The sequence below is a fragment of the Oncorhynchus masou genome, unplaced genomic scaffold (assembly GCF_036934945.1).
Source record: "Oncorhynchus masou masou isolate Uvic2021 unplaced genomic scaffold, UVic_Omas_1.1 unplaced_scaffold_4099, whole genome shotgun sequence".
Lineage (NCBI taxonomy): Eukaryota > Metazoa > Chordata > Actinopteri > Salmoniformes > Salmonidae > Oncorhynchus > Oncorhynchus masou.
Window position 1 is genome coordinate 14,124 of NW_027016849.1, and position 17,623 is coordinate 31,746.

General features: G+C 48.7%; 1 protein-coding gene and 1 pseudogene across 1 annotated transcript; one reads left to right on the forward strand and one right to left on the reverse strand.

Annotated features, from left to right (window-relative positions):
- The window catches only part of LOC135539257 (1-phosphatidylinositol 4,5-bisphosphate phosphodiesterase zeta-1-like), a 12,333-nt pseudogene extending 9,877 nt beyond the window's left edge, over nucleotides 1-2,456 (forward strand).
- A 13-nt stretch (nucleotides 2,457-2,469) lies between these two features.
- On the reverse strand, nucleotides 2,470-12,413 carry LOC135539256 (1-phosphatidylinositol 4,5-bisphosphate phosphodiesterase delta-4-like; the record flags this gene model as incomplete). The annotated part of the gene is made up of 6 exons (XM_064965083.1): nucleotides 2,470-2,481; nucleotides 3,032-3,204; nucleotides 4,325-4,441; nucleotides 5,154-5,313; nucleotides 11,713-11,868; nucleotides 12,269-12,413. Coding segments are annotated over 6 exons (763 nt in total), but the record flags the coding sequence as incomplete, so codon positions are not given.
- Between the last annotated feature and the right edge of the window lie 5,210 nt (nucleotides 12,414-17,623).

Here is a 17,623-nt window from a genome sequence, read left to right on the forward strand (position 1 = left end):
TCACCAACAAACTAGAACGGTCCAAACACACCAAGACAGTCGTGAAGAGGGCACTACAAAGCCTATTCACCCTCAGGAAACTAAACAGATTTGGCATGGGACCTCAGATCCTCAAAAGGTTATATAGCTGCACCATCGAGAGCATCCTGACTGGTTGCATCACTGCCTGGTACAGCAATCGCTCGGCCTCCGACCGCAAGGCACTACAGAGAGTAGTGCGTACGGCCCAGTATATCACTGGGGCTAAGCTGCCTGCTATCCAGGACCTTTACACCAGGCGGTGTCAGAGGAAGGCCCTAAAAATTGTCAAAGACCCCAGCCACCCCAGTCATAGACTGTTCTCTCTACTACCGCATGGCAAGCGGTATCGGAGTGCCAAGTCTAGGACAAAAAGGCTTCTCAACAGTTTTTACACCCAAGCCAAAAGACTCCTGAACAGGTAATGAAATGGCTAACCAGACGATTTGCATTGTGTGCCCCCCCAAACCCCACTTTTACGCTGCTGCTACTCTCTGTTTACTACTCTCTGTTTATCATATATGCATTCATGTACATACTACCTCAATTGGCCTGACTAACCGGTGTCTGTATGTAGCTTCACTACTGTATACAGCCCCTCTACTGTATATAGCCTCGCTACTGTATATATCCCTCTCTACTGTATATAGCCTCTCTACTGTATACAGCCCCTCTACTGTATATAGCCCCTCTACTGTATATAGCCTCTCTACTGTATATAGCCTCTCTACTGTATACAGCCCCTCTACTGTATATAGCCCCTCTACTGTATATAGCCTCGCTACTGTATATAGCCTCTCTACTGTATATAGCCTCTCTACTGTATATAGCCTCTCTACTGTATATAGCCTCTCTACTGTATACAGCCCCTCTACTGTATATAGCCCCTCTACTGTATATAGCCTCGCTACTGTATATATCCCTCTCTACTGTATATAGCCTCTCTACTGTATATAGCCTCTCTACTGTATATAGCCTCTCTACTGTATATAGCCTCTCTACTGTATACAGCCCCTCTACTGTATATAGCCCCTCTACTGTATATAGCCTCGCTACTGTATATAGCCTCTCTACTGTATATAGCCTCTCTACTGTATGTAGCCTCTCTACTGTATATAGCCTCGCTACTGTATATAGCCTCTCTACTGTATATAGCCTTTCTACTGTATGTAGCCTCTCTACTGTATATAGCCTCGCTACTGTATATAGCCTCTCTACTGTATATAGCCTCTCTACTGTATATAGCCTCTCTACTGTATGTAGCCTCTCTACTGTATGTAGCCTCGCTACTGTATATAGCCTCGCTACTGTATATAGCCTCTCTACTGTATATAGCCTCTACTGTATATAGCCTCTCTACTTTATATAGCCTCGCTACTGTATATAGCCTCTCTACTGTAAATAGCCTCTCTACTGTATATAGCCTCTCTACTGTATGTAGCCTCGCTACTGTATATAGCCTCTCTACTGTATATAGCCTCTCTACTGTATATAGCCTCTCTACTTTATATAGCCTCGCTACTGTATATAGCCTCTCTACTGTATATAGCCTCTCTACTGTATATAGCCTCTCTACTGTATATAGCCTCTCTACTGTGTAAAGCCTCTCTACTGTATATAGCCTCTCTACTGTATATAGCCTCTCTACTGTATAAAGCCTCTCTACTGTATATAGCCTCTCTACTGTATATAGCCTCTCTACTGTATATAGCCTCTCTACTGTATATAGCCTCTCTACTGTATATAGCCTCTACTGTATATAACCTCTCTACTGTATAGAGCCTCTCTACTGTATATAGCCTCTCTACTGTATAAAGCCTCACTACTGTTATTTTCACTGTCTTTTTACTGTTGTTTTTATTTCTTTACTCATCCATTGTTCACCTAATACCTTTTCCCACTATTGGTTAGAGCCTGTAAGTAAGCATGTCACTGTAAGGTCTACCTACACCTGTTGTATTCAGCATTTCACTGTAAGGTCTACCTACACCTGTTGTATTCAGCATTTCACTGTAAGGTCTACCTACACCTGTTGTATTCAGCATTTCACTGTAAGGTCTACCTACACCTGTTGTATTCAGCATGTCACTGTAAGGTCTACCTACACCTGTTGTATTCAGCATTTCACTGTAAGGTCTACTACACCTGTTGTATTCAGCATTTCACTGTAAGGTCTACTACACCTGTTGTATTCAGCATTTCACTGTAAGGTCTACTACACCTGTTGTATTCAGCATTTCACTGTAAGGTCTACTACACCTGTTGTATTCAGCATTTCACTGTAAGGTCTACCAGCTTGTTTACATGTACAGTACCAAAAAAGGACAGCGTTTGATTGGAGTCTGTAGAGTTTTCTCCTTGAGTCTGCTAATGTCGACCGGGCGGCCAGAGCGTGATGACTAACAAACTGAAACTGGTCTTTGACTTCCCAGAGATAATGTGTTTTTAAGTCTATCTATGTTGCTGTGGAAGTGGATGTGGTAACGTAACCCCAAAAAGTTATAGAGGTAGAGACGCAGTAGGTTAGAGGTAGAGACGCAGTAGGTTAGAGGTAGAGAGGAAGTAAGTTAGAGGTAGAGAGGAAGTAAGTTAGAGGTAGAGACGCAGTAGGTTAGAGGTAGAGAGGCAGTAGGTTAGAAGTAGAGAGGCAGTAAGTTAGAGGTAGAGAAGCAGTAAATTAGAGGTATAGACGCAGTAAGTTAGAGGTAAAGGTAGAGATAAATGTTCCAGATAGAATGGACACCCACTCCCCTCACACCCACCCTCCCACACAACACTCCCTCCCCTCCCCCACATTCCTCCCCTCCCACACAACACCCCCTCCCCACACACCCCCTCCCCACACACCCCCTCCCCACACACCCCCTCCCACAAAACACACCCTCCGCACACACCCCCACCCACACACACCCCCTCCCCACACACCCCCTCCCCACAACACTCCCTCCCCTCCCCCACATTCCTCCCCTCCCCACTCACACACCCACATCCTTGCATCACACAGTTCTAGTACCTTCAGCAGTAGGTGTGCTGGCTTCAGGTTGTGACGGTAACTGTTTGGATTAAAGCCCCACTGATTGGTTCTGAGGAAGAGGGGTTTGAGGACGTAACCACAGCCACCATTGTCCTGGAAACGCCCGTTGTTCAGGTCCATGGGCAGGCCCAACGACTGGAAGTTCAGAGCCACTGTAAGAAGAGTCCAGATGATACAATGTCAGCATTGCCACACGGGCACAGACAAGACCAGACAGATTACATTCTCCAGCCCTCCGTCAACCTAGATTAGACTGGGATTGGACGACAAGACACAAATCTAAACATTCAATGTATTTCCTTACAGTTCAACATTACCAAGCACAGCCAGGGGTCTTTGAATATAGTTTGATTTGTTTATTGAAAAGTTGTGTTTTGTTTCATGTCAAATAGAATGACAAAGGTGATTCATCTCATTCTGCCTTCAATCAATTCAACTGATGTTGTCATCAATCTCAGTCTTACCAAAGAAACAAAGGTGATTCATCTCCTTCTGCCTTCAATCAATTCAACTGATGTTGTCATCAATCTCAGTCTTTTACCAAAGAAACAAAGGTGATTCATCTCCTTCTGCCTTCAATCAATTCAACTGATGTTGTCATCAATCTCAGTCTTACCAAAGAAACAAAGGTGATTCATCTCCTTCTGCCTTCAATCAATTCAACTGATGTTGTCATCAATCTCAGTTTTACCAAAGAAACAAAGGTGATTCATCTCCTTCTGCCTTCAATCAATTCAACTGATGTTGTCATCAATCTCAGTCTTTTACCAAAGAAACAAAGGTGATTCATCTCCTTCTGCCTTCAATCAATTCAACTGATGTTGTCATCAATCTCAGTCTTTTACCAAAGAAACAAAGGTGATTCATCTCCTTCTGCCTTCAATCAATTCAACTGATGTTGTCATCAATCTCAGTCTTACCAAAGAAACAAAGGTGATTCATCTCCTTCTGCCTTCAATCAATTCAACTGATGTTGTCATCAATCTCAGTCTTACCAAAGAAACAAAGTACGAAGTTAATGTCTGTGCCATAAATACATTTTTATTTTTGCAAAGTTTTTTTTTTGTGTGACTATTCTCAAATGTAAAGTCAAGTTTATTTTTCATAATGAATGAATTGAAGATCGTATTGACACTCAAGCTCTCACATTTAAACACAGCAAGAACGAATGATCACACCAAGCGGTCCAAAGACCATTACATTCTAAATTTACATTCCGGGAAGTTTTGGTGTGAACATGGAGCTCATTCAAAACGTTTTCGGTCCACCTACCCATTTGTGAGCCCACATTCCAGAACCCCTGAGGGTTGTAGTTGGAGGACAGGGTTCTAGAGGCTGCTGGGTAGATCCTGGTGATGAACACCATGTTGTGCTGGACGAAATCTGGAGCTGAGAGATGAGAACATGTGGAGTTTTTTTTGTAAATTTCTCTGGATACGATGGGACTGCTATGTGAACTAAAACGACACGAGGAGACTAGGAAAGTACATGGTCACTTCATTAGCATCACATGACTAGAAGTTACGGTCATCATGTGACCTTATCAGATTCGGTGAAGAAGAAGGATAAAGCATTTGTCACAAACTGCTGATTAAATTGGTATTTCTCGTTCAGGGACAGGGTGTCCTTGCAGCATTATACATAGGCTTTGTGCATTATAAAAAAATGCCACATCAAGGAGCCATTATAGCAACAAGAGGCTGATAATGGCTGTTGAGTGAAATCCATCACAACTCCTCTGTCACTGCGTCATTCCCCTCCACTCTATCTCCGTAGCTCAATGACCTGCTTACTGATTGTGCTTTGAATTCGAATCTCAACAGTCTCTTTTCATTCAAATCTCAATAGACTCGTTTCATTCCAATTCTCAACCGTCTTTTTTCATTCAAATCTCAATAGACTCGTTTCATTCCAATTCTCAACCGTCTTTTTTCCCCTTTTCACTAACAGTATGTATATGAGACACCTCAAACTCCTGTTTTTACTGCTGCCTGTGTTCAACACTTGATACATTGCTAGATACTTGCAAATGTGGTTCCCCCCCCTCTCCCCCAGGTGCAGTTTGAAACACTAATTTGGTAAGTCTTCCAAGGTACAGAACCTGAGGTCTTGACCAGCTTGTGAGCCTTCTTCTCCCCCAGAGAGGTATTCTCATAGTACTGCTGGTGTTCTCTGGCATGGCTGAAGCTGTGGAACTTCACTGACTTGGTGTAGATCACCAGGTTAGATAGAGACTCAGCAACTACTGCTGCCTTCTTCCTCTTTGAGAGAGAGAGAGAGATTTATTGTTTATTTCACTTTATATATTATATACCTTACTTGCTTTGGCAATGTTAACACATGTTTCCCATGCCAATAAAGCCCCTTGAATTGAATTGAATTGAGAGAGAGAGAGAGAGAGAGAGAGAGAGAGAGAGAGAGAGAGAGAGAGAGAGAGAGAGAGAGAGAGAGAGAGAGAGAGAGAGAGAGAGAGAGAGAGACAGAGAGAGAGAGAGAGGGGAGGGAGGTTAACAGAGAGAGAGAGAGAGAGAGATTGCGAGAGAGAGAGAGAGAGAGATTGCGAGAGAGAGAGAGAGAGAGATTGCGAGAGAGAGAGAGAGAGAGATTGCGAGAGAGAGAGAGAGAGAGATTGCGAGCGAGAGAGAGATTGCGAGAGAGAGAGAGAGACAAATTGCGAGAGAGAGAACAATAAACGCATTAAGGTTGTGACTAGGGTTGAGCTGGCGAGTGGAAATTAAACTCTAGGGTTAGGATTAAGGTTAGGGACAGGACAACCTCACTGACCCTGCTTTAGTGCTGGTGTATATAGGGAGATGTACAGGTACAGTTTCTCCGTGTCCTCTAATCTAATATACCAGTGTATAATACCTCATTAAGAACCCTGACTTACTTTCTTCCGGTTCAATTTGGAATGGTGCTTTGTTTTGAGATGAGGCTCCTCATCATCATCTTCATCCTCTTCCTCACTGTCTTCCCCCTCTGAGTCTCTCTCCCTCCTGTCCTCTGAGTCTCTCTCCCTCCTGTCCTCTGAGTCTCTCTCCCTCCTGTCCTCTGAGTCTCTCTCCCTCCTGTCCTCTGAGTCTCTCTCCTTCCTGTCCTCTGAGTCTCTCTCCTTCCTGTCCTCTGTCTCTGACTCACTCTGAGGACTGAGCTTTTTGTTCTTAATCAGGATTTTATATTTCAGCTCCTGTCAACCCGGAGACATAATCCACATATCTGATCTGTCTCAGCGGGAAAGAGACAGTCAAGAAAAACGTTTCCCAAAGAAAATGTTTTAAGTTTCCGTGTCCAGTGGCATGCGTTGATATGCGTAGCCTTATCGTGGCTTTCTTTTGCCGACCATCAATTAATGGACTTGTTCTCTACCGATTGTAAATAGTAAACACCATGTTAAGGTGTGGGACGTTCATTGTATGACAAGAATGGTGGGAGGGTGTGGGGGGGGCAGGTGGAGATGTGTTTCGTTTTCTGGGTGGAGGGTGTGGGGGGGGGGGGGCAGGTGGAGATGTATTTTGTTTTCTGGGTGGAGGGTGTGGGGGGCAGGTAGAAATGTGTTTCTAGTGGGGGGTGTGGGGGAACGGATAGACATGTGTTTCTAGTGGGAGGGGCAGGTAGAGATGTGTTTCTAGTGGGGGGCAGGTAGAGATGTGTTTCTAGTGGGAGGGTGTGGGGGGGCAGGTAGAGATGTGTTTCTAGTGGGGGGGGTGTGGGGGGAACGGATAGACATGTGTTTCTAGTGGGAGGGGCAGGTAGAGATGTGTTTCTAGTGGGAGGGTGTGGGGGGGCAGGTAGAGATGTGTTTCTAGTGGGGGAGCAGGTAGAGATGTGTTTCTAGTGGGAGGGTGTGGGGGGGCAGGTAGAGATGTGTTTCTAGTGGGAGGGTGTGGGGGGCAGGTAAAGATGTGTTTCTAGTGGGAGGGTGTGGGGGCAGGTAGAGATGTGTTTCTAGTGGGAGGGTGTGGGGGGGCAGGTAGAGATGTGTTTCTAGTGGGAGGGGGTGGGGGGCAGGTAGAGATGTGTTTCTAGTGGGGTGGTGTGGGGGGAATGGATAGACATGTGTTTCTAGTGGGAGGGTGTGGGGGGATAGGTAGAGATGTGTTTCTAGTGGGAGGGTGTGGGGGGGCAGGTAGAGATGTGTTTCTAGTGGGAAGGTGTGGGGGGCAGGTAGAGATGTGTTTCTAGTGGGAGGGTGTGGGGGGGCAGGTAGAGATGTGTTTCTAGTGGGAGGGTGTGGGGGGGGCAGGTAGAGATGTGTTTCTAGTGGGAGGGTGTGGGGGGCAGGTAGAGATGTGTTTCTAGTGGGAGGGTAGGTAGAGATGTGTTTCTAGTGGGAGGGTGTGATGGGGCAGGTAGAGATGTGTTTCTAGTGGGAGGGTGTGATGGGGCAGGTAGAGATGTGTTTCTAGTGGGAGGGTGTGATGGGGCAGGTAGAGATGTGTTTCTAGGGTGGAGGGTGAAAACATCTCACAAAAATGTTTAAATAGCACCTCACATCACTACCAGACAGTAGTAGAATTACTTATAGTCTATTAAACTTTAGGAAAAACAAATAACTTTAGGAGCAACAGCAAGATAGTGGGTTTAATTCCCAGGACCAGCCGCCTGTAAAATGTATGCACACATGACTGTAAGACGCTTTGAATAAAAGCATCAGCTAAATTGCATATTATATATTATTATATATTATTAACTTTACTTAATACTCTGGATAAATCTTTCTGCCACGCCCATTGTTGAATGTCTTTGTCAATACAGGGTTTATAATGTTGTCCCATTTTCTTACCAACGGTATTAAGTCAAATATTATGTGTAAATCATTGAGTTCATATCCCCACACAGTCAGTCAACAACACACACGTAGCGATGGTAGAATGAGAACCAACAGCTCCGGATGTTAAATCACTTATATGTTTTAAAAATCAAAGTCAATATCCAAGCCAATATCACAGAACTCTGGTTTCACTTGATGAGCAGCAATGTGTTGAGAGTTAAGAAACGGTGGTTTGGTATTTTTCAAAAGCCATCTTGGTTCCATAACCAAATACAAACAATGCAGGGCGGAACTGAAAATAAATTATATCCTTAAGCATCCAAAGCCGAAATCAATACAACTGGCATAGTGGAATCTTCTCCACCAGTAAATAGCCTCCCATGCCTTTCACTTAGAACTTGATACCTCGGGCCTCCTGGGTAGGGAAATCTTTGTCTCATTGCACACCAGCGACTCCTGTGGTGGGCCGGGTGCAGTGAGCGCTAACCAAGGTTGGCAGGTGCACAGTGTTTCCTCTGACACATTGGTGCGGCTGGCTTCCGGGTGGGATGGCGCTGTGTTAAGAAGCAGTGTGGGTTGTGTATCGGTGGTTCGGGGAACAAAACATCGATATTTTGGGTCCATGGCCAGGAAACTCCCCAGACCTTAATCCCATTGAGAACTTGTCAATCCTCAAGAGGCGGGTGGACAAACAAAAACCCACAAATTCGGACAAACTCCAAGCATTGATTATGCAAGAATGGGCTTCCATCAGTATGAAATGCTTGTAATCATACTACAGTATTCCATAGTAACATTTGACAAAAATATCTAAAGACACTGAAGCAGCAGTCATATTATATTTGTGTCATTCTCAAAACTTTTGGCCACGACTGTATGTTGTGACACCGCATGTGCTCGGACGGGCTTTCCGTACATGACTGTCTGTCACTAGAAGTACGGCTCATCTATGATCACATGACGTCTGAGTGACCGAGTCGGGGATGAGAACTCAATTCAAATCAAGATCAAGCTCTACACCCATTCAAACTTGTGCATTCCACTTAATTATATTGTTATATATTCCTCAAAAGACGTAAAAATGTATGATTGACATGTACATCAAATCATATTCTCCCACAGTCATGTATAATAACCCTCTATAACTTGTTTAAATAAATCTACATAACACACACACACACATAAACACGCACAAACACACACGCACAAACACACACAAACATATATACACACACATAAACACACACAAACATATACACACACATAAACACACACATAAACACACACATAAACACACCCACACAAACACGCACAAACACACACAAACATATACACACACATAAACACACACAAACACGCACGCACAAACACACAAACACGCACACACACGTGCACACACACACACATGCAAAACCTCTGTCCTCTAATCATACAGTCATCACCAGCAGCAGCCTGTGCCAGTCTCCTTCCTACCCTATCATACAGTCATCACCAGCAGCAGCCTGTGCCAGTCTCCTTCCTACCCTATCATACAGTCATCACCAGCAGCAGCCTGTGCCAGTCTCCTTCCTACCCTATCATACAGTCATCACCAGCAGCAGCCTGTGCCAGTCTCCTTCCTACCCTATCATACAGTCATCACCAGCAGCAGCCTGTGCCAGTCTCCTTCCTACCCTATCAGACAGTCATCACCAGCAGCAGCCTGTGCCAGTCTCCTTCCTACCCTATCATACAGTCATCACCAGCAGCAGCCTGTGCCAGTCTCCTTCCTACCCTATCAGACAGTCATCACCAGCAGCAGCCTGTGCCAGTCTCCTTCCTACCCTATCATACAGTCATCACCAGCAGCAGCCTGTGCCAGTCTCATTCCTACCCTATCATACAGTCATCACCAGCAGCAGCCTGTGCCAGTCTCCTTCCTACCCTATCATACAGTCATCACCAGCAGCAGCCTGTGCCAGTCTCATTCCTACCCTATCATACAGTCATCACCAGCAGCAGCCTGTGCCAGTCTCCTTCCTACCCTATCATACAGTCATCACCAGCAGCAGCCTGTGCCAGTCTCCTTCCTACCCTATCATACAGTCATCACCAGCAGCAGCCTGTGCCAGTCTCCTTCCTACCCTATCATACAGTCATCACCAGCAGCAGCCTGTGCCAGTCTCCTTCCTACCCTATCATACAGTCATCACCAGCAGCAGCCTGTGCCAGTCTCCTTCCTACCCTATCATACAGTCATCACCAGCAGCAGCCTGTGCCAGTCTCCTTCCTACCCTATCATACAGTCATCACCAGCAGCAGCCTGTGCCAGTCTCCTTCCTACCCTATCATACAGTCATCACCAGCAGGGGTTCAAATAGAAGGCAGACTATTCCACAGATGATCTGCAGGCAGGGGAATGAGGAAAATCTAAATATGCATCCCATGCATCCCAAATGGCACTCTATTCCCTATATAGTGCTCTACTGCAGACCAGGGTTCCATTTGGGACCAACTGAACTATTTAAACTCTGTTCATGCGATAGACCTTTTCAGACGATCCCATCCATTGATTTCCTCGGATGGAGTGTGAGATTGGACAGCCCAGAGGATCTCGTCTAAGGCCTAGATTCAATCAGATCAAACGTTAACCCGGCAAAAAGCAGACACCTGCATAGCTGATGTTATTCGGTGGTGTCGGAGGTGGAACTGAGCTGGAGCCGTCAAATCGATCGCCGTCACGAAGCCACGTCCGTCCACACTCACGTTAGCCGTTCAGAAGGAGAAAGTGTAAGAATACAGAAATAATTATTAGGCTCATTGTTATTAAATCATTAACCTAATTCATTATTGTTTCTATCGTCTTAACAAAGGTGTAGATCACATCTCACATTCCACTGTTCCAACTTGTGAACAAGGCTGTATGGGATTTCTGTTCACGTGACTCCGTGAAATCAATGTCCTCATTAGGTATAATGCCAGGAGCCACTTGCAGATTTTACAGCTCCGACGCAGTTCCAGCTCTGACATCACCAAAGCAACCGCCATGTGGTTGTTGGTTAAAGCGGATCTGATTGAATCGAGCACTAAGTTTATCTGTCTTCTGTCCTGCAAACTGCAATGAGCCGCGTCATATGGGGCGGCAGCGTAGCCTAGTGGTTAGAGTGTTGGACTAGTAACCGGAAGGTTGCAAGTTCAAACCCCCGAGCTGACAAGGTACAAATCTGTCGTTCAGGGAGTTAACCCACTGTTCCTAGGCCGTCATTGAAAATAAGAATTTGTTCTTAACTGACTTGCCTAGTTAAATAAAGATAAAAAATATAAACTCTGTTTCTCTTTCCTCAGTGGAGAAAAGTCCCTCAGTCAGACCAGGGGCATATATCTTGTGAGCTGGCTCAGGAACAAGCTTACGACACCTTCTACACTTACTGAACAAGTTTCAGTTCACAAAGAGAAGGGACGTTATTGAACTCCTCTGCCGGAGCTTCAACAACACAAACTGAGAGGCACAATAATGAATGTAATCCAAACGCTATGTTCTACGTTTAAGTTGTGAAGATGACGTAGCTTGCGGTAGGGTCGGTTATGTTCTATGTTTAAGCTTGCTGTATATTCTATGTTTAAGTTGATTTACTAATATTTGAAAATAATTATAACTTATAACTTTCACTAAGCTTGGAAACAAATGTCAGCTGTTCTAGCTAGCTATACTGAGGGATACTGACACTGATGCGGGTGGCAGGTAACCTAGTGATTAAAAACGTTGAGCCAGTAACTGAAAGGTCACTGGTTTAAATCCCAGAGCCGACATTGTGAAAAATATGTAAAGGTATTTAAACCTAATCGCTCCTGTAAGTCGCTCTGGATAAGAGCGTCTGCTAAATGCCTCAAATGTAAATGTACTGTTTACGTTAGGGCTGGGCAGTTGTCCAGGCTGATTGGTGAGGTCCAGGCTGGTGGCCAGCAGTTTTTCCCCCAGGATGGAGGTGAGGTACTGGGCCATGACATCTTGCTGAGTCGGGGTACAGTGGTTCTCCAAGGACAGGATCACTGGGTACGGAGACACCTGGCACAGAATAAGTCTCTCTCAAGGGTCTGTCATGCCAGCAAGACACAAGATAACCCATACCAGCAATGGAGGTCCTGTGTGACTCGGGTTTTGGGTTCAATTCCCAAAGGAGTCACACACACGTTCTACAAATATAAACACGTTTCACAGTGAATAGCCCGTTGCCAAGCAACCAGAATCAAAGAGGCCCATCTCCCCTTCAGTGAATAACACCCTCTATTGGTGATGGTAGCCAGTGAATTAGAATACGCAAACAACACACCAGGTAGTACAGTAGAACCCTGAATCAACGTTCTGATTCCGTTACTCTCCTAGACAACACTATGGGACTCATATCAAAGTAAGTGTCCTAAAGATGTACACTGTTGTTAGTGCTTTATCTGTGGTGTGGTCCTACCTCAAAGGCATGCTGCTCCACGGTAGTGATGACGTCCTTGAACAGGATCTTGCTGGTCAGAGTGTGACCATGGTAGACTATAGGCTCTGCACTAGGACCATCCCAGCAGTCAATCTCCAGACAACGACAACCTCTCCTCAGCGCACTGAGGACACACCGAGAGAGAGATGGATGGACGCGTAAGGAACACAAGATGATTACTAGGAGGAGGACTGAGGACATCTGTAGTTTACCAGCGGCATACAGAGAACAAATGATGAAGTCGAAAATAGACCCAAACCTTATTTCTTTTACAGTGTATCACTCACACTGTTTTACAGGACATGAAAGTTAATTCTGCAGACCGGTCAAAAAAATTATGTTTTCGATTATAATTTGAATTCCATTTTGCGTTATTCAGTACCAAAACGTTGAATGATTAATGAGTTAATAACCATCATATCAAAATGTATGGCCATATAAAAGCACAGAAACAAAAGGGAGGATTTCCTTCTGACACACTAGCTACCATCTGCACAGACTTGTCACACTGAACGTACAGCAATAGTGGTTTGATTCATTGTTGGTCTTTATGTTCTTTATGCTCCTGATTCAGTTCTCCCTTTCCACCCTTTGCTCTTCTTCCGGCTAGTCACCTCCCCTCCTCTGTCACCTCCCCTCCCCACCAGACCTCCCCTCCCCAGTCACCTGCCCTCCCCAGTCACCTGCCCTCCCCAGTCACCTGCCCTCCCCAGTCACCTGCCCTCCCCAGTCACCTGCCCTCCCCAGTCACCTCCCCTCCCCACCAGACCTCCCCTCCCCACCAGACCTCCCCTCCCCTGTCATCTCCCCTACCCTCCCCACCAGACCTCCCCTGTCATCTCCCCTCCCCACCAGACCTCCCCTCCTCTGTCACCTCCCTCCCCAGTCTTCTCCCCTCCTCTGTCACCTCCCCTCCCCACCAGACCTCCCCTCCAGTCACCTCCCCTCCCCAGTCACCTCCCCTCCTCTGTCACCTCCCCTCCCCACCAGACCTCCCCTCCTCTGTCACCTCCCCTCCCCAGTCTTCTCCCCTCCTCTGTCATCTCCCCTCCCCACCAGACCTCCCCTCCTCTGTCACCTCCCCTCCCCAGTCTTCTCCCCTCCTCTGTCACCTCCCCTCCCCACCAGACCTCCCCTCCAGTCACCTCCCCTCCCCAGTCACCTCCCCTCCTCTGTCACCTCCCCTCCCCACCAGACCTCCCCCTCCAGTCACCTCCCCTCCCCAGTCACCTCCCCTCCCCAGTCACCTCCCCTCCTCTGTCACCTCCCCTCCCCACCAGACCTCCCCTCCTCTGTCACCCCCTCCCCAGTCTTCTCCCTCCTCTGTCACCTCCCCTCCCCACCAGACCTCCCCTCCTCTGTCACCTCCCTCCCCAGTCTTCTCCCCTCCTCTGTCACCTCCCCTCCCCACCAGACCTCCCCTCCAGTCACCTCCCCTCCCCAGTCACCTCCCCTCCCCAGTCACCTCCCCTCCTCTGTCACCTCCCTTCCTCTGTCACCTCCCTTCCTCTGTCACCTCCCCTCCCCACCAGACCTCCCCTCCTCTGTCACCTCCCCTCCCCAGTCTTCTCCCCTCCTCTGTCACCTCCCCTCCCCACCAGACCTCCCCTCCAGTCACCTCCCCTCCCCAGTCACCTCCCCTCCCCAGTCACCTCCCTTCCTCTGTCACCTCCCCTCCCCACCAGACCTCCCCTCCTCTGTCACCTCCCCTCCCCAGTCACCTCCCCTCCTCTGTCACCTCCCTTCCTCTGTCACCTCCCCTCCCCACCAGACCTCCCCACCAGTCACCTCCCCTCCCCAGTCACCTCCCCCTCCCCCAGTCACCTCCCTTCCTCTGTCACCTCCCCTCCCCACCAGACCTCCCCTCCTCTGTCACCTCCCCTCCCCAGTCTTCTCCCCTCCTCTGTCACCTCCCCTCCCCACCAGACCTCCCCTCCTCTATCACCTCCCCTCCCCAGTCTTCTCCCCTCCTCTGTCACCTCCCCTCCCCACCAGACCTCCCCTCCAGTCACCTCCCCTCCCCAGTCACCTCCCCCTCCCCAGTCACCTCCCCTCCTCTGTCACCTCCCCCTCCTCTGTCACCTCCCTTCCTCTGTCACCTCCCCTCCCCAGTCACCTCCCTCCCCAGTCACCTCCCTCCCCAGTCACCTCCCTTCCTCTGTCACCTCCCCTCCCCACCAGACCTCCCCTCCTCTGTCACCTCCCCTCCCCAGTCTTCTCCCCTCCTCTGTCACCTCCCCTCCCCACCAGACCTCCCCCTCCTCTGTCACCTCCCCCCCCAGTCTTCTCCCCTCCTCTGTCACCTCCCCTCCCCACCAGACCTCCCCTCCTCTATCACCTCCCCTCCCCAGTCTTCTCCCCCTCCTCTGTCACCTCCCCTCCCCACCAGACCTCCCCTCCAGTCACCTCCCCTCCCCAGTCACCTCCCTCCCCAGTCACCTCCCCTCCTCTGTCACCTCCCCCTCCTCTGTCACCTCCCTTCCTCTGTCACCTCCCCTCCCCACCAGACCTCCCCTCCCCAGTCACCCCCCTCCCCAGTCACCTCCCTCCCCAGTCACCTCCCTTCCTCTGTCACCTCCCCTCCCCACCAGACCTCCCCTCCTCTGTCACCTCCCCTCCCCCAGTCACCTCCCCTCCTCTGTCACCTCCCCTCCCCAGTCTTCTCCCCTCCTCTGTCACCTCCCCTCCCCACCAGACCTCCCCTCCAGTCACCTCCCTCCCCAGTCACCTCCCCTCCCCAGTCACCTCCCTCCTCTGTCACCTCCCTTCCTCTGTCACCTCCCCTCCCCACCAGACCTCCCCTCCCCAGTCACCTCCCCTCCTCTGTCACCTCCCCCTCCCCAGTCACCTCCCTCCCCACCAGACCTCCCCTCCCCAGTCACCTCCCTCCCCAGTCACCTCCCCTCCCCACCAGACCTCCCCTCCTCTGTCACCTCCCCTCCCCACCAGACCTCCCCTCCAGTCACCTCCCCTCCCCAGTCACCTCCCCTCCTCTGTCACCTCCCCTCCCCAGTCTTCTCCCCTCCTCTGTCACCTCCCCTCCCCACCAGACCTCCCTCCAGTCACCTCCCCTCCCCAGTCACCTCCCCCTCCCCAGTCACCTCCCCTCCCCACCAGACCTCCCTCCCCAGTCACCTCCCCCTCCCCAGTCACCTCCCCTCCCCAGTCACCTCCCCTCCCCACCAGACCTCCCCCTCCCCAGTCACATCCCCTCCCCAGTCACCTCCCCTCCAGTCACATCCCCTCCCCAGTCACCTCCCTCCCCAGTCACCTCCCCTCCCCAGTCACCTCCCTCCCCACCAGACCTCCCTCCCCAGTCACATCCCCTCCCCAGTCACCTCCCCTCCAGTCACATCCCTCCCCAGTCACCTCCCTCCTCTGTCACCTCCCCTCCCCAGTCACCTCCCCATTCATTCGCTGATTGAACCAGGCCCCCCATCAGGCCCTCCCACCAGACCTCCTCCCCCAGTCACTCAATTAGAGGGCTTTACTACAGTCTATTACAGACGAGTGGGAGACAAGTTTGCATCCCAAATGGCACCCTATTCCCTACATAGTGCACTACTTATGACCAGAACCTTCAAAAGTAGTGCACTATATAGGGAATAGGGTGCCATTTGGGATGCTGACATTGTATTAGACAGGAGTGAGAGAGTACTCTATATTATACACAGGGGAAAGACAGTATATTACAGCAGAGAGAGAGAGAGAGTACTCTACTGGTCTCAGAGGACCAATAATGGCCTAGTTCTGCTGCCATCAGCCCCTTTCTCACTCAGTTCACCTCCTTTTTGTCATTTAGTTAGCGGATGGAGAGGCTGCATTACTGAATATGAAGGAGAGACAGAGAGCAGACACTGCGGTTTGAGAGGAGAGGGTTTAAACTGAGAGAGCAGACACTGCAGTTTGAGAGGGTTTAAACTGAGAGAGCAGACACTGCAGTTTGAGAGGGTTTAAACTGAGAGAGCAGACACTGTGGTTTGAGAGGGTTTAAACTGAGAGAGCAGACACTGCGGTTTGAGAGGGTTTAAACTGAGAGAGCAGACACTGCGGTTTGAGACGAGAGGGTTTAAACTGAGAGAGCAGACACTGCGGTTTGAGAGGAGAGGGTTTAAACTGAGAGGGCAGACACTGCGGTTTGAGAGGGTTTAAACTGAGAGAGCAGACACTGCGGTTTGAGACGGGAGGGTTTAAACTGAGAGAGCAGACACTGCGGTTTGAGAGGGTTTAAACTAAGAGATCAGACAATGCGGTTTGAGAGGAGAGGGTTTAAACTGAGAGAGCAGACACTACAGTTTGAGAGGCAAGGGTTTAAACTGAGAGATCAGACACTGCGGTTTGAGAGGGTTTAAACTGAGAGAGCAGACACTGCGGTTTGAGACGAGAGGGTTTAAACTGAGAGATCAGACACTGCGGTTTGAGAGGGTTTAAACTGAGAGAGCAGACACTGCAGTTTGAGAGGAGAGGGTTTAAACTGAGAGAGCAGACACTGCGGTTTGAGAGGGTTTAAACTGAGAGAGCAGACACTGTGGTTTGAGAGGAAAGGGTTTAAAATGAGAGAGCAGACACTGAGGTTTGAGAGGGTTTAAACTGAGAGAGCAGACACTGCGGTTTGAGACGAGAGGGTTTAAACTGAGAGGGCAGACACTGCGGTTTGAGAGGAGAGGGTTTAAACTGAGAGAGCAGACACTGCAGTTTGAGAGGGTTTAAACTGAGAGAGCAGACACTGCAGTTTGAGAGGGTTTAACCTGAGAGAGCAGACACTGTGGTTTGAGAGGGTTTAAACTGAGAGAGCAGACACTGTGGTTTGAGAGGAAAGGGTTTAAAATGAGAGAGCAGACACTGAGGTTTGAGAGGGTTTAAACTGAGAGAGCAGACACTGCGGTTTGAGACGAGAGGGTTTAAACTGAGAGGGCAGACACTGCGGTTTGAGGAGAGGGTTTAAACTGAGAGAGCAGACACTGCAGTTTGAGAGGGTTTAAACAGAGAGCAGACACTGCAGTTTGAGAGGGTTTAAACTGAGAGAGCAGACTGTCACGCCTTGGTCTTAGTATTTTGTGTTTTAGTTAATTAGTTAGTCAGGCCAGGGTGTGACATGGGTTTATTGTTTGTTGTATTCTTAGTGGGGTTTTTAGTTATTGGGATTGTAGCTGATTAGGGGTGTGTGTTGCATAGGTTTGGCTGCCTGAGGCGGCTCTCAATCAGAGTCAGGTGATTATCGTTGTCTCTGATTGGGAACCCTATTTAGGTAGCCTGGGTTTCACTGTGTGTTTGTGGGTGATTGTTCCTGTCTCTGTGTTAGTGTTCACCAGTCAGGCTGTATAGGTTTCACGT